This window comes from Coregonus clupeaformis, chromosome 16 (assembly GCF_020615455.1).
Source record: "Coregonus clupeaformis isolate EN_2021a chromosome 16, ASM2061545v1, whole genome shotgun sequence".
Lineage (NCBI taxonomy): Eukaryota > Metazoa > Chordata > Actinopteri > Salmoniformes > Salmonidae > Coregonus > Coregonus clupeaformis.
In genome coordinates, this window is record NC_059207.1 from 10468623 (window position 1) to 10485991 (window position 17369).

At 42.6% G+C, this 17369-nt stretch overlaps 2 protein-coding genes across 5 annotated transcripts in view; one reads left to right on the top strand and one right to left on the bottom strand.

The window, feature by feature from the left end:
- Positions 1-3548, top strand: part of LOC121584410 (dmX-like protein 1) — a 61227-nt gene extending 57679 nt beyond the window's left edge. For all 4 annotated transcript variants that reach the window (XM_041900259.2, XM_041900263.2, XM_041900262.2 and 1 more), the window contains 3 exons: positions 484-536; positions 672-889; positions 1256-3548. In XM_041900259.2, coding sequence (XP_041756193.2) covers positions 484-536; positions 672-889; positions 1256-1480 — 496 coding nt within the window. In that variant the 3' untranslated portion in view covers positions 1481-3548. The remainder of the gene's footprint in view (positions 1-483; positions 537-671; positions 890-1255) is intronic.
- Positions 3549-3659: 111 nt separating this feature from the next.
- hsd17b4 (hydroxysteroid (17-beta) dehydrogenase 4) lies at positions 3660-15990 on the bottom strand. The gene is made up of 24 exons (XM_041900264.2): positions 15816-15990; positions 15223-15276; positions 14996-15103; positions 14485-14544; positions 14208-14229; positions 13971-14017; positions 13631-13715; positions 12156-12343; positions 10819-10910; positions 10691-10715; positions 10478-10606; positions 9627-9733; positions 9194-9430; positions 8886-8937; positions 8716-8787; positions 8159-8262; positions 7966-8031; positions 7709-7778; positions 7405-7511; positions 6668-6754; positions 6430-6516; positions 6200-6338; positions 5830-5957; positions 3660-4549 (listed from the first exon to the last, which is right to left on the bottom strand). Exons 1-24 carry the CDS (start codon positions 15871-15873, stop codon positions 4460-4462), a joined length of 2214 nt encoding a protein of 737 aa, XP_041756198.2. The 5' UTR covers positions 15874-15990; the 3' UTR covers positions 3660-4459.
- Positions 15991-17369: the final 1379 nt, after the last annotated feature.

The following is a 17369-nucleotide window of genomic DNA, read 5'->3' on the forward strand; positions in this document are numbered from 1 at the left end:
ACAGAGCCATGCTTCTGAGCCATGCTTCAGAGCCACGCTACAGAGCCATGCTACAGAGCCATGCTTCTGAGCCATGCTACAGAGCCATTCTTCAGAGCCACGCTACAGAGCCACGCTACAGAGCCATGCTACAGAGCCATGCTACAGAGCCATGCTACAGAACCATGCTTCAGAGCCACGCTACAGAGCCATGCTTCTGAGCCACGCTACAGAGCCATGCTTCAGAGCCATGCTACGGAGCCATGCTACAGAGCCATGCTACAGAGCCACGCTACAGAGCCACGCTACAGAGCCATGCTACAGAGCCATGCTACAGAGCCATGCTACAGAGCCATGCTACGGAGCCATGCTACAGAGCCACGCTACAGAGCCATGCTTCTGAGCCACGCTACAGAGCACATGTGAACAAACCTCTCAATCTCTCCACTGGAGGGACCAAATGGGCTGATGCGCTGTAAGTAATGCTTTGTTTTGTCTCCATAGGAATGTGTGTCTTTGGGATACATTGGTGAATCCAATGAACAGCCTAGTGCACGGTGAGTCCTCCAACACTGGCTCGTTCTAATGAAGCCAGTACATCATCAACAATACTACAGACAGTAGCCAAGTTAGCTACATTGAAGTTGTGTTCCTAAAAGAGACTATTTTGCCCCGCTCTCCTCTCTCTGCAGCCTTTAGTTGTCATGAGTCGGGGGCCACAGTGCTTTCGCTGGCCCCCAGGAAGCAGCTGCTGATCACAGGTGGCAGGAAGGGCTGGATCAGCGTGCTGGAGCTCGCCCACAGGCACCAGCGCCAGAGCTTCCAGGCCCACGACTCCCCCGTCAAGGCCCTGGTCGTGGACCCCACCGAGGGCAGCTTCATCAGCGGCTCCGCTGAGGGCAACATCAAGGTGCCCTCCCTCCCTCACTAGCCACATAGTCACCTCACGTACTCACCTCACTGCACCTGTTGCTTGTTTTTTCTTTCCTTTTTTTTGAATGGCATCAGGTGACTGGGTTAGGATGGGTCAAAAACAAGGGATGGGGGTGGGTTCGTGGGTGGAATTCAAGGGGCTGATCAAGCGGAGTAGGGTGGTTGGAGAAGCCTATTGCAAAATTAGACCAAGGTTATTATTTTCTCAGGATTACAGAAGATATTTGGTCCCCCCTGTATAGCATGTTAAAGATTTAAATCCATAAATCGTATGCAAGTCTAACAAAAAGGTTTCCTGTGTCTGTACTATAGCTCCACCCCTGACTGTGCCGTGTTGTTGCAGGTGTGGAGCCTGTCCACGCAGTGCTTACTGCATCATTTCCCCAACGAGCACGCTCGCCAGTCCTTGTTCCGGAATCTGGGCACGGGCGTGATGCAGATCGAGGTGGGCCCGGCCAACCACATCTTCTCGTGCGGCGCCGACGGTACCATGAAAATGAGGATCCTCCCCGACCGCTTCAGCGTCAACAATGGCAACCTGAAGAACGACGTCAAGTTCATAATTTAGCTAACTCGGCACAGCCTCAGCTTGTGGTTGACGTGACCAAGACTGCCTTTGTTTGCACAAGTTACTGCAAGATGAGTGTGGAGGGACTGTCTGTGCACAAGGAGAGGACGACGCTCCAAAACGGACGCAAGTTTCATCCTCTCACCAGTGATCACTTTTCTAAGGCAATCATCATATTGGAATCTTACACGTCAAGATGAGTTGTGTAGAGATGATTATCTGGATGCAGTGTATGATTTGGGATGTCAGGTGCTCTGCATCCATTTTAAGACTGTAAAATACTGACATCCCTGCTTGCTTGAGGCGTTAAGGCCAGTTGATATAAAGCACATTATCGAATCATAAGGAATTCGCTTTGTTTGCCCGTAAATAAGGTAAAATGATATGCAGTGCATAGTTTAGTTTAGATGTCAGAGAGTAAGCCAAGCCTAAAGTAATTAGAATATTCTGTTTAGTATTGTTGTGGTCTAGATTCAAACAGTGGTGATGTGTCCTTGTAAATCTTCAACCAACACTGGTACTGCACCCATTTCCCCTAGGTGGTGTTGAGTGGTATTTAGTTTCGGTTGGACCTTTGTGTGCAATTGACCAATAAAGTGTTCTTAATCTTGTTGAGTTGCACACGTAGCTTTAGTCAGGACCCACTTATCAGGGGACACCAATATAATCGGCTTGTTCGTCCCTTGATCATTTTAGACAGAATGCTTGAACTATCAAGAAGCTTATATAGTAACACCATGTAAGCACCATTTTCTTTAGCCAATCGGAGAAAGAGAACACTAATTTGAATGGACGTCTTATTGAGTATGAAATTGTTTTATTCCAACACAGCACTTTCTTCCTCCCAATCCCCAAAACGACCACAGATGCATCGATAAGTCACTTAAATTGTGGATTTACTTTTGCTAAGATGAAATTGACTTTACAAACTGGTTTAACTAGCTTGTCAGTTAGGCTGAATGAAGGCAAGCAGCTCAATTCTGATATGTTTTCCACTAATTGGTCTTTTGACCAATCATATTAGATTTTTTTTTTTTTGAGCTTATATGATTGGTCAAAATACCAATTAGTGAAATAAAGATCTGAATTTGGCTGCCTTAATGTGGTACTACTTGTGTGGTTTGATGAATAACAAGAACCTTTTTTTTTGTGCTTTTTTTATTTTTACAAAATGCATTGCCTTCAGGAAATGACCTTATAGATTGAATCTAGGCCCATGTATATTGTGATATCTATTATTACCAATAAGCGGGTGAAGTTGACATATACTGTCACATAGCCACTTTGATATAAGGAGCAATGCATAGCTAACCATGTTTCGCTGCTGTAGACAAATATATATTTACTTTAAATTTGGGGTATAAGCTAGAGAAAAGCTTTCTTGATAAAATAGTTTAATTGCATTCTGTAAATGGAACAAACTACACCTCACAACTTGATTACTGTGATAAAATGTTTTAGCAAGTCCTGCTTTATGAAGACAATTCTGTGAAATACCAGTAATATGTATGAATTGTGTTCATATACAATACTGCATGATCGGGTTATGTTTAATTTCCTCCAGGGGCATACAGATTCTTCTTGTTATGATATAAACCAAGTACAATGTGATTTATTATGGTTAGAGCGTTGGGCCAGTAACCGAAAGGTCGCTGGTTCTAATCCCAGAGGTGACAAATCTGTGTGCCCTTGAACAAGGCACTTAACCCTAATTTGCTCCAGGGGTGCAGTACAACTATGGCTGACCCTGTAAAACATTTCACTGCACCTATTACACAGGAATACATCATGGTATACTCATTGCAAAGTAATTGAATTAAATATTAACTGTTTTATCAAAGATTAGTAGGGGATATTTGTAAATTTCATGATAGCAATATGCTATAAAAACATCTAGGTTTATGGCTATCGCAGACAAGGGATGAATGAGTATTTAATTAGAACCATCATATACAATAGGGGTTCCATGCATTTCTTCCTTTACACTGTGAATATGCTCAGAAATCTAATTTTATGAATGTTGATTGTCAGATTTACAAGTGTAATATAATAAATCAACTTAATGTAACACTTTCGTCTGTTTGGAACCTAGAATAAAAATGGGGCGGGGGGGGGATGTTTTATCCCCATTAAAACCACAAAGTGCATAACATTTATTAGAAATGAATAGTGAACCATGTTGCACCAAGCCAACACTATGGCTACATTTTTATTACATGTTGTAACTTGTTAATGTAGATTTCATTTGGGTTGCATTGGAGTCAGGTCACTTGAAGCAACAAAAAAACATTGATACCAAATACAACCTATACAAGGCCTAATCTGGGAGCAGAAATATGTAGTGCTATCTGCTAGCCTTTGTTCTTCATTGCCCTGAAAACAGCGACCGTCACTATAGTATTGTTCATGTCCAGTTTATCCCACATACTGCATAGCCCAGTGTTCTGCATCAGTCATTTAAGAGAAAATCCTACTGCATCTGGCATTGCACATAGGCGCTATCCTCTCATCATAAAACATTTATCACCGTCAAAGTACAAATCATTCTGAATCATGATCGCAGCCCCAGGTAACAAACTCATCTATCATCAGTGTATTCTATCCATACATTAGTTGAAATAGCATTAAATCAGACCAAAAAATACGAACAAAGTATTCACTGCATCATATGCAGTGAAATCCAGGTCAGATTAGTGCATTGGCGGAGATGCATACAGATGGCGGTCCCCATGCATTTAGCTAAATTCGCCGTATTATACATGATCCCAATTTTATCTTCGAGATGCCTGCAATTTGAAAAAAACGAAAAAGTACATTGTGCTGATTTATTGACACATTGTAAAACTCAGTGGATCGTGTTAAAAACAATGACGTCATGTGAATTCTGCCATCTTTATGCACGTTCGCAATTAATGCCGTTACCTCAGTGAAGCAAACAAGGAAGATATGATAACTGAGTGGTTCTCCTGTGGCTCAGCCTCACAGTTTAGCATAGTCTTTAAGGATCACCTCCAGCTTCTGGCTCAGCATGATGTTCCCTCGTACTTTCAGCTTGCCTGCAAAGAACGCCTGGAAGAACAAATAAACGCTCAGGTCACTTTCAGTCCAGGAAACATCTCTGCTCTTACAACCCAATATTATGTTCATGAGCTAAGGGCTTCCTGGATCTACACTGAACACATAAAATGTAACAATTTTAAAGATTTTACTGAGTTACAGTTCATAAGGAAATCAGTCAAATGAAATAAATAAATTAGGCCCTAATCTATGGATTTCACAAGACTGGGAATACAGATATGCATCGGTTGGTCACACACACTACCATTCAAAAGTTTGGACACCTACTCATTCAATGGCTTTTCTTTATTTTTACATTGTAGAATAATAGTGAAGACAGCAAAACTATGAAATCATGTAGCAACCAAAAAGTTAAATCAAAATATATATTTGATATTCTTCAAATAGCCACCCTTTGCCTTGACAGCTTTGCACACTCTTGGCATTATCTCAACCAGCTGCATGAGGTAGTCACCTGGAATTCATTTCAATTAACAGGTGTGCCTTGTTAATTTTATTTGTGGAATTTCTTTCCTTCTTAATGCGTTTGAACCAATCAGTTGTGTTGTGACAAGGTAGGGGGGATATACAGAAGATAGCCCTATTTGGTAAAAGACCAAGTCCATATTATGGCAAGAACAGCTCAAATAAGCAAAGAGAAACGACAGTCCATCATTACTTTAAGACATGAAGGTCAGTCAATACGGAACATTAAGAACTTTGAAAGTTTCTTCAAGTGCAGTCGCAAAAACCATCAAGCACTATGATGAAACTGGCTCTCATGAGGACCACCACAGGAATGGAAGACACGAGGGGATGCAGTGGCTGGCGGGTCTGCATACCCACACAGAGCCAACCTTAGCCTTTCGGGGGCCCTAAGTGAAACGTTGTCGAGAAAAACTGCTGATGCACAACCAAATTTCTAAATGTCACCTTGTGTATTCTACTATTCTAACTCACAAACATTAAGTTGAGACCCCGACTGAGTTCCCCCCCACCCACCAATTGTATTGTTTTTATTTTAGGGAAATTGATCCGCGAGCCTACAAAAAGGAGGGCCGCCAGTTGTCCATCCCTGATCTAAATTCACAAAACAATGAAAAGGTGAAATGAGGCTCATTCCTGGCAAGAAAACCCACTCTTACTGGGATGTACTTGTAGTTTTAAAAAAGCTTTGAAGTGTGAAGCTGCTACACATTGGCAGTTCTCTCTGCTGACTCATCTTGCAGCTTTCTACAGTATCTTACAGATGTTGCCAGGCATGTAAAGGCTTGGGGAGAAGATGTCAGTACCTTCTGAGGGTTGAGCTTTCCCTTCACTACTTCCATGAAGTCATCATCAGATACAGTGAAGGTCACGTCAGTTTTGCCACTGTATGGGCCCTTATGCAAGGCTCCAGCTCCAGTTTTCAAATCAATGGCTGGGGGGGGGGGAGCGAGAGAGCATAATGAAATGATAGTTGAGGCATTCACACTATGGGCCAGTTTCCCAGATCCAGATTAAGTTTAGTGCTGGACTAAAGCGCACAATGGTAATTCTCCATCGAGAATAATTTTTTGTCCATGACTTGGCTTAATCATGGCCCGGGAAGCTGGTCCCATAGGTTCAACATGTCTGCATTGATTGACAGGAGGACTTGGAAAGCAACCAGGGTTCACTCACTCCACTGGGCTGCAGTGTTTCCCCCTTTGGTGATCTCCCAGCCAAACACTGCATTGACCTTCTTCACCATCTCAGCCCCCAGGTCCTTAATGCGACGGCCGATCTCAGCAAACACCAACTCACTCTTGAGTCCCCCTGACTAGAAGGGTTCAAAACAGGAAAAACTAGTGATCGGTCATTTCCAACTTTGGGATTTTGCATCACACATGAATACAGTCTGACTGACATACCTCCAGAAGAACTTGTGGGGAGCCATCTGTAGCAGCATACAAGTCCACATAGGCACCTGACAGAACCACAGCACCGCTCTCTTTGACCTGAGGAATAAGACACGAGCCAATCAATCAATTTAACAACATGGATATTCTGTATCGCATGGAAAGAGGTTACTGGACTTAATTTGGGTAATTGTTTCATTCTTAATGGATCACTATTAACCTCTCGCACAAACATGATAAAACTGCTCACTTTGCACTGAATGTGAATTCGGTTTCCTTCTTTCCACATCTCGGTCTGTAGGGACTGGCCTGGTAGCACTGGCTTTACAAAGCGAACCTGAGGGATACGGTAGTGACCAGGAAAAAGGTAGTTTAAAAACATAGCGGATTACATTTTCAATTCTAGTCATTTAGCAAACACTCTTTTCCAGAGTGACTTGCAGTTAATGCATCCATCTTAAGGTAGCTAGGTGAGATAACCACATCTCACAGTCATAAGTCAAACCTTCCTTGATAAAGCAGCTAACAGCAAAGTCAGTGACAGTGAAGAGACAAGTGTAAGTGCAACGGTAGGGTGTTCTGATTTCTCTTGATTAAGTGCCAAGCTCCTATAATTTGAATAACTCCAAAAAGATAGGGAACTGTTACCATAGAAATAGAATGGGCTTGGAACCTCTAACCCTGGCAATTTGACTGGTAAACTCATGGGTACACTTGCAATGGCTGCCTGGTATTGTGATGCAATAATTTCCATGGTAATGTAGAATGTTAACTGATGTGGCTCATGCAATTTAATATATTTTTTGAAATGTCAGTTGAGCAGACAACAAATCACAGCACAGATTGATGGGTTCACTTCCCGCTTTGCTCCTATGGGTACACTTGCAATGGCCGCCAGTTCAACCATTATGCCATCATTGACTTGAATGGGACGGCCGTTCTATTCATTCGATTTCTATGACTGTTCCTGCCAAGATCATGCTTCACCTTGATGGACTTGAATCTGGAGGCATCGTTGTTGGCATACTGCTTCAGCACATGTCTAGCCGCGAACCCAAAGGAGCACAGGCCATGCAGAATAGGGGATTTGAATCCTGAAATGGAGAGAAGATGTCTTTATGATGTACTACAATATCCTGCACAACACTGTGCAGTGTTTATTAATATAGAAGACTCAAAGCCTGGTGCCAGATCTGTTTGTGCAATCATGTCAACTCCTTGGCACTCTTCTTTTGGCATGACAAGGAGTTGACATGATAGCCAAGATCTGGCACCAGGCTAGAAGACTCACCTCCCATTGCTGCAAAGCTGGGGTCTATGTGGAGGGGGTTCCAGTCCCCACTCAGACGATACAAGGCAGCCTGAAAGCGTGGAATCAATGTCATGTCACTCGTTTTAGAAATATCCTGAGATTTGGCCTCATGTAGAGCCATTACGGATACTTGTTTGATGCGTCATCTTTTGAAAGAATCCTAACAGTAGGGGCACTCGTAGTAAAAATCTACTCAGTGTATCCCTTCGATGAAAGACCCAATCAGAAATACACACCTGGTCCCTTGTTGTGGTGTCAGTCATCACGGCATCAGGAGCTCTGTTTGGGGGTTCCACTGTGCTCTGAAAGAGTGAGATTAAGTTAGGTTGAAAGAAAATGGTAGGTGTCAACCATTTTGTTCTAGAAAAAGAATGGTACTACTTCTGAAACTTTTGAAAGCATTGTTGGTGTTAGCAGATTACTTGTTACCATTGCTTTATCAGATGTTCTCTTTCCTCCAAAGCCACCAGCCCCCACGATGAACAGAGAGTACTGGTTGTAACACAGCAGCTCTTTACCACTGTACGTGTGGACTGTGGAGAAAGACAATGTTATCTCACAACTGGTCCTCTGTAGCTCAGTTGGTACAGCATGGTGCTTGCCATGCCAGGACAGTGGATCCGACTCCAGGGACAACCCATACTTAAAATGGGCACACATGACTAAATCACTCTGGATAAAAGCGCCTGCTAAATATGTATTTATTTTATCAATAATGAAAAACATTGTTTCTTTTTACATTCCACAGGAGAAAATAAAATATTCTTTCATGTTTTTCTGAAAGAATCTTTAGACTGCATGCCTTTAATTTCCTTGCTTTAATATCAGGTCCATTCCAAATTTTTAGAGTTCCTCCGCTATTTGTTTAATTAATACCACTGAGTAATTTCTTTGCTCATCTCATGCAACCCTGTGGAACATCACTCATATACCCTTAACATTAGTATTACACAATTCTCAGGGACAAGGAAGTGTAACAAACTAACCATCCAGCAGAATGACTGCTCCAGATCCTTTGTCTAACACATCTGCGATTGTAGCCTGAGAGGTCAGTTTTCCTGCAAATGCAGACAAATTATTTTTAAAAATCACAGGCTTTTGTAAGCAGAAAATGTTGTGCTCAGAGATACTTAGAATCTGTAATGGGCGCACATACCTGAGGTGGGTAATGGTTTGAAAAGCTCCAGATACTGTTCTCCATGCAACAACTGAGAATGACAATATCAGAACAAAACAAAAAGGGGAGTAAAATGGTTATGGTTACAAAAGTCTTTGCTCCAAGCAATATAAAATGTTTTAAGCTATCAAAATGCATTATTTACCCACTAAATGAAATGTGTGAGAACAGCAACGGTTGCTTGCCACTTCTGTATGGGATGAGATCTATTTTCTATATAATGCATGTAAACTTTGTAAATTCTAAAGTAAATAAAGATGATTCTGATTGTTTCCTGGAGCTTTTACCCTGGTGAAGTCAAAGTTGAGTCCAGGCACGGAGCCCAGCCCTCCGTCCATCATGGCCGCCTGGGAGGGGATGACCCCGAAGGTGGGCAGACAGCTGAAGTCCTCGTGGCCCTCGTACAGGAACTTGAGGTGTTGGTCATCCTTGGTGGACAGGCCCACTCCCAGGGCATACAGGATGCACTGAGTGTGGGAGTAGCTGAAGGTAGACTCCGGAAGCTTCTGTCCCACTGCCTCCAGCTGAAGGGAAGCACAGCTACAGTCAGCACAGTATGAAGTGACGCCAGCCATGCGGTTACTCATCATGCGTCCAAACAGATGTCTTTGAAGACATGGTCTACAGTAGGAGACCACAGAGCATCATTATGGGCCATCTGTCACCAACAGGCATGATGTCACTTCATTCCAGCCTAGTACGGTTGACCTCTACACTCACAGGACTGATCCCAGATGCAGCAGTGGTCATAGCGCTGGTGGGGTTGGGGACGATTCCCTCATCAGTCTCCAGTCTTGACAGCACCTCCACCAATGTGGCCAGGGACTCTGGGGAAAAGAGGGAGATTCATTACAGCCACTCAATAATGCTGTTATGGAACAAAGACGGCAACATGTCCTCTAATAAGGTACAAATGAGGAGCACTACAAAGTCATGGTAATGAGGCGCTCCTCTGGAGGCTGCCACCCCCATGCTGCGGCACATCTGAGGGCAAGCCGAGGGAGGAAAGAGAATAATGATGAACACTTGCCATGTTCTCGTGTCTGACCCGAAGGCGCTCCGCACCGCTCAATACTGTACTTTGCTCTTTATTCAAAGACTAGGGGGAATAGCAGTGGTGTAATGGACATGCCGTGTCATAGCAGCACAAGCCAATGAGTTTGTTCACTGGATTGCTAGCTTGTTTTCTCTTCTCTCAGAGGTTTGAGCCCTGGTGTTCCACCCTTTGTTTACACTGCAGCATACTGTGTAGAACTTGGACCTTCTCCCATGAAATTGGTTGTTACACTGCCTCAACTGTTACAGCACCAAAGGTTGTTACACTGCCTCAACTGTTACAGCACCAAAGGTTGTTCCACTGCCTCAACTGTTACAGCACCAAAGAGTTCTAGCCTTTACTGCAGGTGGAATATTATTCCATTGTTTAATTTACATCTACCGTGTCAAACCGTATCTTAGTTTAAATTCAATATATCTGTGTATAAGTCAATTACTATTATCAGTAACATATCTGGCAGAGGCAAAATATACCAGCGTAGGTGTTCGGTCCAAGGTCTGCTTGACTTAATTACCATTGATGTTGGCAGGTTTGGTGGCATTGGTGAAGTCACAGATGTTGTCCCACTGGTCTCGTACGGTCTCAGGAGACATGCCTTGGTTCTTGTTCCTCACAATGCAGCCCTGTGAACGCTCCCAGCGCACTACAAACAAACACATTAGTGGAAAATAAATGGTTGTAGAACATTGAAAATACTCCCAAAAGGAGAATAATTAATTCTACTCACATTTTCCAATCCAGCCAGCGCCAACCTTAACAGGGAGAGAACATTAACAGAATAATCAGTAAGGATTTGGAGTAAGCCGATACGGTTTTAAAGGCATAGTGAACATTTCATACAGTTCTCTTACAAACCTCGAACAGACCTCCATTTTCCTGACACTGGTCATGAGACAGCCACAGAACTAGGGGAGCCACGTATTCTGCTTTCAAGGACTCCAACAGATCTACCACAGAAAACGTGAAGTGGTTAGTTGCTAATAATAACAACATGAAAAGGTATACACATTGTGGTGATATACCAGCACTTTGATTCCAAACATTGTAAAAAAAAAAATTATCTAAAAATCTGTCTCTTAAACTGTAGGGCAGGGGTGTCAAACTCATTCCACGGAGGGCCCAGTGTCTGCAGGTTTTTGGTTTTTCCTTTTCAATGACGACCTAGACAAACAGGTGCGGGGAGTTCCTTTCTAAATAGCGACCTTAATTCAGCAATCAAGCACAAGGGAGGAGCAAAAACCCGCAGACACTCGGCCCTCCGTGGAATGAGTTTGACACGTGTGCTGTAGGGCAATGAAGGTAACCTGACATATGGACCAATATCACACTGTAGGGCAATTCATGTTACTTGACCTATGGGACAATATCACACAACTTTCATATGGGGTATAAAAGGGCATCACATGGCAGACACCAGAGAAGAAAATCACAGACGCCAGTCTGCCAAGCAGAGGCCTCAAAAGCAATCTACAACCTCATTAAATGCCCAATCCACAAATAAACGTAATTTTCAGAACGCATGATTAATCTCTGTTTACTCAGTTTGTGAGCACAGTCGTTTGACAATAGCAGGTAACTTTAGAAACACATTTACATGATAATATTACATGATGCAACACACAGTGCTTGACTTAGGCAGGAGCTCACTGGAGCAGAGTACCGACACCTCAAATGTTCTACTGCTTGAGCTCCTGTTCCTCTATTATAAACTGGGTGGTTTGAGCCCTGAATACTGATTGGCTGAAAGCCATGGTATATTAGACCTTATACTACAGGTATGACGAAACATTTATTTTTACTGCTATAATTATGTTGGTAACCAGTTTATAATAGCAATAAGGCACCTCAGGGGTTTGTGGTATATTTCCAATATACCACGGCAAAGGCTGTATCCAGGCACTCCTTATGCGCGACGCAACACGAACAGCCCTTATCCGTGGTATATCGGCCATACACCACACCCGAGGTGCCTTATTGCTTTAATAGAATATTAGCGCAAAAGTATTGTAGAGCTCCTGAACCTAAATGTAAACTACACCGGCACCCAGAATGAGTACAGGCACCCATCAGTCAATGTCAAGCACTAGTAACTCATTGCTATATTACACAACAGATCAACTCAAATCATTGAGTCTTAATAAGATGACCCAGTAATGTGTGCTGCTTAGCCGTTTCTCAGCGGCTCCTCTGACCTGGGGGCATAACAGTCTCTGTGAGGCGCGAGCCTGCGGTTGGGGCGATGGTGTTGCAATGGACGTTGTACTTTTGGCCCTCGATGGCTAGGGTGTTGGCCAATCCCAGCAGGCCCAGCTTCGCCGCACTGTAGTTCGCCTGCCCAAAATTGCCGTAGATGCCAGCAGCCGATGACGTCATGATGATCCTGGGCACAGACAGGGAACCGTGGCGCGTCAGTCTAATTCAGTGCGACGGTGTTGAATTAACGTGCCACGGCTGTTTCAGGCGTGCGGCAATAACAATAGTTAAGAAATCCGTCCGCTTCGCTGCCTGTCAAAAGCTAACAACCACCTAAAAACAAGTCAAGGACATTTTTAAGACCGTTTTCTCACTTATTCTTGGTGCCGTTGCTGCAAATCAAAGGGTATCATAAGGATGGATTTCTCAACATTAATCTCAGGCAGGGCCCACCTGTGCTAAAACCTGAAACAGATCTACAAAGTCATGCTCTATACTCTGCACTGGTCATTACCTAATTGTTGTTTGGCTTGTGCTTAGTAGGAGAGCTTGATTGATTGAATGTACAAAAGGAATTCTGAATCAAGCCCTAGGCACTGCTTATGATCTGAAATGATTTAATGGCTCAGGGGTTCTCAAACATTTTGGGCCCGGGGCCCCCTTTTGTGATAGCAAATTCATCAGGGAACCCCTCATAATAAGAACACAACTTCCCACGGGGGGCCAGTATGAAAAATGTATGCACTCACTAATTGTAAGTCGCTCTGGATAAGAGAGTCTGCTAAATGACTAAAATGTCAAACTTGAGTGCGATAAAAATAGCATACAGTGAGTTTTACTATGACTGGCAGTGCATGGCCGGACAAACCAAGTCTCGGGCCCTGAGAAGGAACATTTTAAAGGCCCATCTCTTGGCATCGGTTACTCATTTTTCAAGCAAATTTCCTGCAATTCTATACATTGTCATCGGGCAGAGATTGTTGTTGCAGCTCAAAGTATTGAGTTGAAAAATGTATAATTGGTGTAGTACTGTGGATACCAATATCCCTGTGAGCCTCCCAGGGCCATGTTGCCCAGGGTTAACAACAAATTGTAGATTAATAAATATTACCATCGTATTACACCCTCTAAACTTATTCCACAGATCCCTTGGTCAGAATTAATATTTTATTGTTGGTAATATTCACACAAATTTTTATATAGATATATATTTTTGGGGGGGGGGGATCTGGCCGCGGACCCCCTGAAGTACCTCTGCGGACCCCACTTTGAGAACCCCTGGAATAGATGACAGCAATACGGTGGTGAGAACTCCAACCAGGCTATCAGAAGACTTACTTATTCCTATCCAATCCACACTGATCTACAGGACTGCAGAGTCTGCTCTAGGCTACGATTTGGGATTCAGCAGAACAGTCAGCTTTACTTCCCTTCACATAGGCAACATGGTGCTGGGTCTGACCCTTGACATCACCTCCCAAACTTCTGGTTCTTCATATGGTTCCAGGCAGCTCTAGTGACCATGAAGGAGCCTCTCAGGTGGACTCTATGGATGAGGTCTGAAATACAGGGCATGAATGTTGCATTACAATAACTATGTGGGGGTTATCCTGTTCTATCAAATTACTACTACTCAGACCTCGACTATTTGTCAATCATTTCTCTATGCTAAAGTCCTTGGAAGTAAAGCGCTTCTCCAGCCTGATAGACATTTATCATTCATTCCATATGACTGTTTAATATGCAATATTCTCCTTTCGTGATGATTGGACACAGAATGAATTTATGTGTACTCTGAGAAATAAACTCCTCACCCCAATCCAAGTCACTCGTTCTGCCAAAAGAACGATCCCGAAGTATCCTTGAAATCAATAACAAAACAGGTTGTCCTTCACTTCTTATAGAGAAGAGGTCAATTATATACACTGAGTAAATGGAATAGTTTTCCATGTCACATGTCCATCTGAAATACTACAGTTTAGTTTATTTAGCAAAAAGTGTTCATATCTAATCTGATTAATTGAAAGGCTTGAGATGAATAGCATTCTTACCCAGCATTATTAACAACAATATCTGGAAAAGATAAGCAACAGGTCTGTTTAAATAATCTCGAAATTCTTAAGACAATTGTTATCATCACCAAATCATGTACTGTAAGATGCCAAAACAAACCATTTGCACATCAACATGTAATTATGTGCTCAATCAAGCCTGAACATCTAATCATGCTTGAGGTAACACCATCAGCCATAATATGTGTCAGATTCTTGTTAAATGTGCATAGTGTTATTGGTTTTAAACAAGGAAATCAGTTGTCTGAAAACGCACCTATTCTCCCAAAAGCATCCAGGGCAGTCTGGATCAGTTTCTCACCATCCTCTACAGAATCTGTGGGGCCAAATATGAGCACGTTGACAAACATGAGAATAAACCCCCAAAAGGACTAGCGAAGGTGTGAGGCAAAGAAACTCTCTCGGAAGGAAGAAACCAGTCCACACTCTTCTGGTTGGCCAGGTAGAAAAGGGAAACATCAAACAGTAGACAAATCTGCATGGCTTCTTTTCACAGCTGATATAATGCTCCTAAACAGTTCTGGATGTCTACAGTGGTAGTTTCATTGAGGGCTCAAAACCATAAGGAAATAAAATTGGACACTGGAAGGATGGAATTTGAGACTGTATCAAGGCTGTGATTTTGCCCTGTAACCTGCCCACATAGCCTTGAACCCAACTTCAGATTCCAGGACTCTAGACAGGATTTGGAAGGTTGGCCACGCAAGACTCTTGAACCATGTGCAAAAGTTCAAATAGAGTTAGATAACTTGGTCCAAACTACCCACCGTAGTTAGCCACTGCTTTGCCTCCCTTAGCTTTTATCTCTTCCACGACTTTATCAGCAGCAGCGGAGCTCTTCCCTCCCCCTTTAATATCTCCTCCAAGGTCATTAACTGTGTGCAGAGAAAAGACAAACAGTTAAACCAAGAATCAGGCATTGAACAGCATATTTTCTGGATAGTTTCCAGCTTATTTCATGTATATCTTAAAAATATACATTCGCAATACTTACCAACTACCGAGGCGCCCCTCTCACCAAATGCCAATGCATATTCTCTCCCAAGTCCTATGGAAACAAGTGTAAGTTGATATTTGGTCAAATGAAAAAGTAAAATAATATTAAGTAAGACTTATTGTTGCAGCAAAGTGCCCAGCACAGCACATGTTGCCTTCTTCATGCGTGGATGGGCTGCTGGGTACTTTGTTGCAAGAATGCAGTCTCACATAAAAGTATCTTGAATTCACAAAATGTACCTTGTTCTGTATGGCCGAGCAATATCAGATTCAAGCATAAAGTGTTGCAACAATGACAACAGTGAGCAACTTGTTACAGTAGCTAGCTGGCTACTTTCTGACATAGCACCTAACCTAGCCACCAAGTACTGCTGCTGGTTAGGATAGCTAGTTAGTTAGCCACTGTTGCTACCAGACGAATAAGACTACCCCTGGCCACAATCCCTACAATGGATTCACAACCATGTCAACCACCACTAAAACACAACACCACCTTGCACAGCGTAGCTAGCTAACAAGATGAGCATATCCCAATGAAGAAAGCTAGCTAACGTTAGATAGCTATGTTAGCAAAATTTAGCTGTCATTTACCTCCACCGGCCCCAGTGACAACAACAACTTTCCCGTCGAAAGCCAAAGGCGCAGACATTATTAAATAGTTCTGGATTTTGTCCAGATTCAAAACTGTGCTGGTAGTCTTCGAAGACAGCAGGACAACGACTCGAGTGTTGACAGCTATCAGGATGAACTTTGCCTTACTTCCGCGAGGGGGGCGCTGGGTTATTAAAGGCAACAACAACCAATCACAGAGATCCAAGTACATTCCATTATAAATCCTATATAATTTAACCTGTTAATTATTTCAATGCCCTCTGCTGAAAAGTGCTTATGTCTTGAGCTGAACATTTTGCTATAATGATTCAGTGCTTATTTGATACACAAAGGAACGCAAATGAAAGAGGCATCACATGCTAAATAAAAGAAAGAAAAGCTTGTCAAACAAATGTCACCACTCTCCAAACCAATGTGGATGGCACGGCATTGTCATTGAGTTGTCCAAGCAAAAATCGATTTCTTAAGAAGGTTGTAGCCTAGTTTAATACTAGGCTCAACATAAGTGATGATGACCCTGCTCTGACTCTGGCCAATATGACATGTAGGTGAGTGAGTAGGCTGTAGGTTAGCCTAGGGTCTAGGAGGCTATAGTTCGAAAATTACATTGAGGAGCACTTTTTAATGGGCTCTTCTCAATCATGGGATCGTAGATAAATTCTTGAGATACAACTAAGGCTGCAGCACTACCAGCCGAATCACTTTGTTTGTGTGAGGAAGGATTAAGATAATTTAGTGGGCGTTTGAGTGACTCAACTTGGACTGATACATACTTGCAATTGTATGCTTTCAGCATTTTGCATTATTATGAGAAAATCAATGAAAAGAAGTGGGGGCATTTAAATGTCCTTTCATTTTTTCTCAAATTAAAAACCACAGCTTCACAAAGCCAATATCTCTAGTCTGTTCACATAGCCTACCATGTCATAGGGCCTATATGAATTTGTTCAAATGAAATCATTGACCACACCTGTCTCTGATCATATATGGCAAAAATAGCCTAGACACATTTTGGGTCAAGGTTTGAGGATATAGACCAAACCACAGAAGCACCCCACCCCTGCCTCCAAAATTGAACTGGATGTCCAAGTAGGGCTTCAGTGTTATAAATGACTGCTTACCCTGGACAAGCAATCCATGCCTTCTGAAGTGTGTAAGACACATACAGGTCAATGATAATAATAATAATATAAATAATATGCCATTTAGCAGACGCTTTTATCCAAAGCGACTTACAGTCGTGATGATGGATGTGATTGCTTAACGTGGATGTGAGCTTTTCAAGAGTAAATTACCCTACTCATTTGATGTTATTCAAAATAGCATACAGTATTGCCTATTAGTATGGTCGGAAATTGTATTTAATTGCGTCTTAAAGTTAGTCTATAGGCATAATTGCCCAAAAAGCAGAAGTCAAAAGCTTTTCTCATGTAAGCATGCAGGTGTTGTCCAAACAGAAGAAACAAGCCCTATGGATAATATTCCAGGAACTTGATTAATGTTATTTAATAGTGAGTTTGAAAGCGATCTATT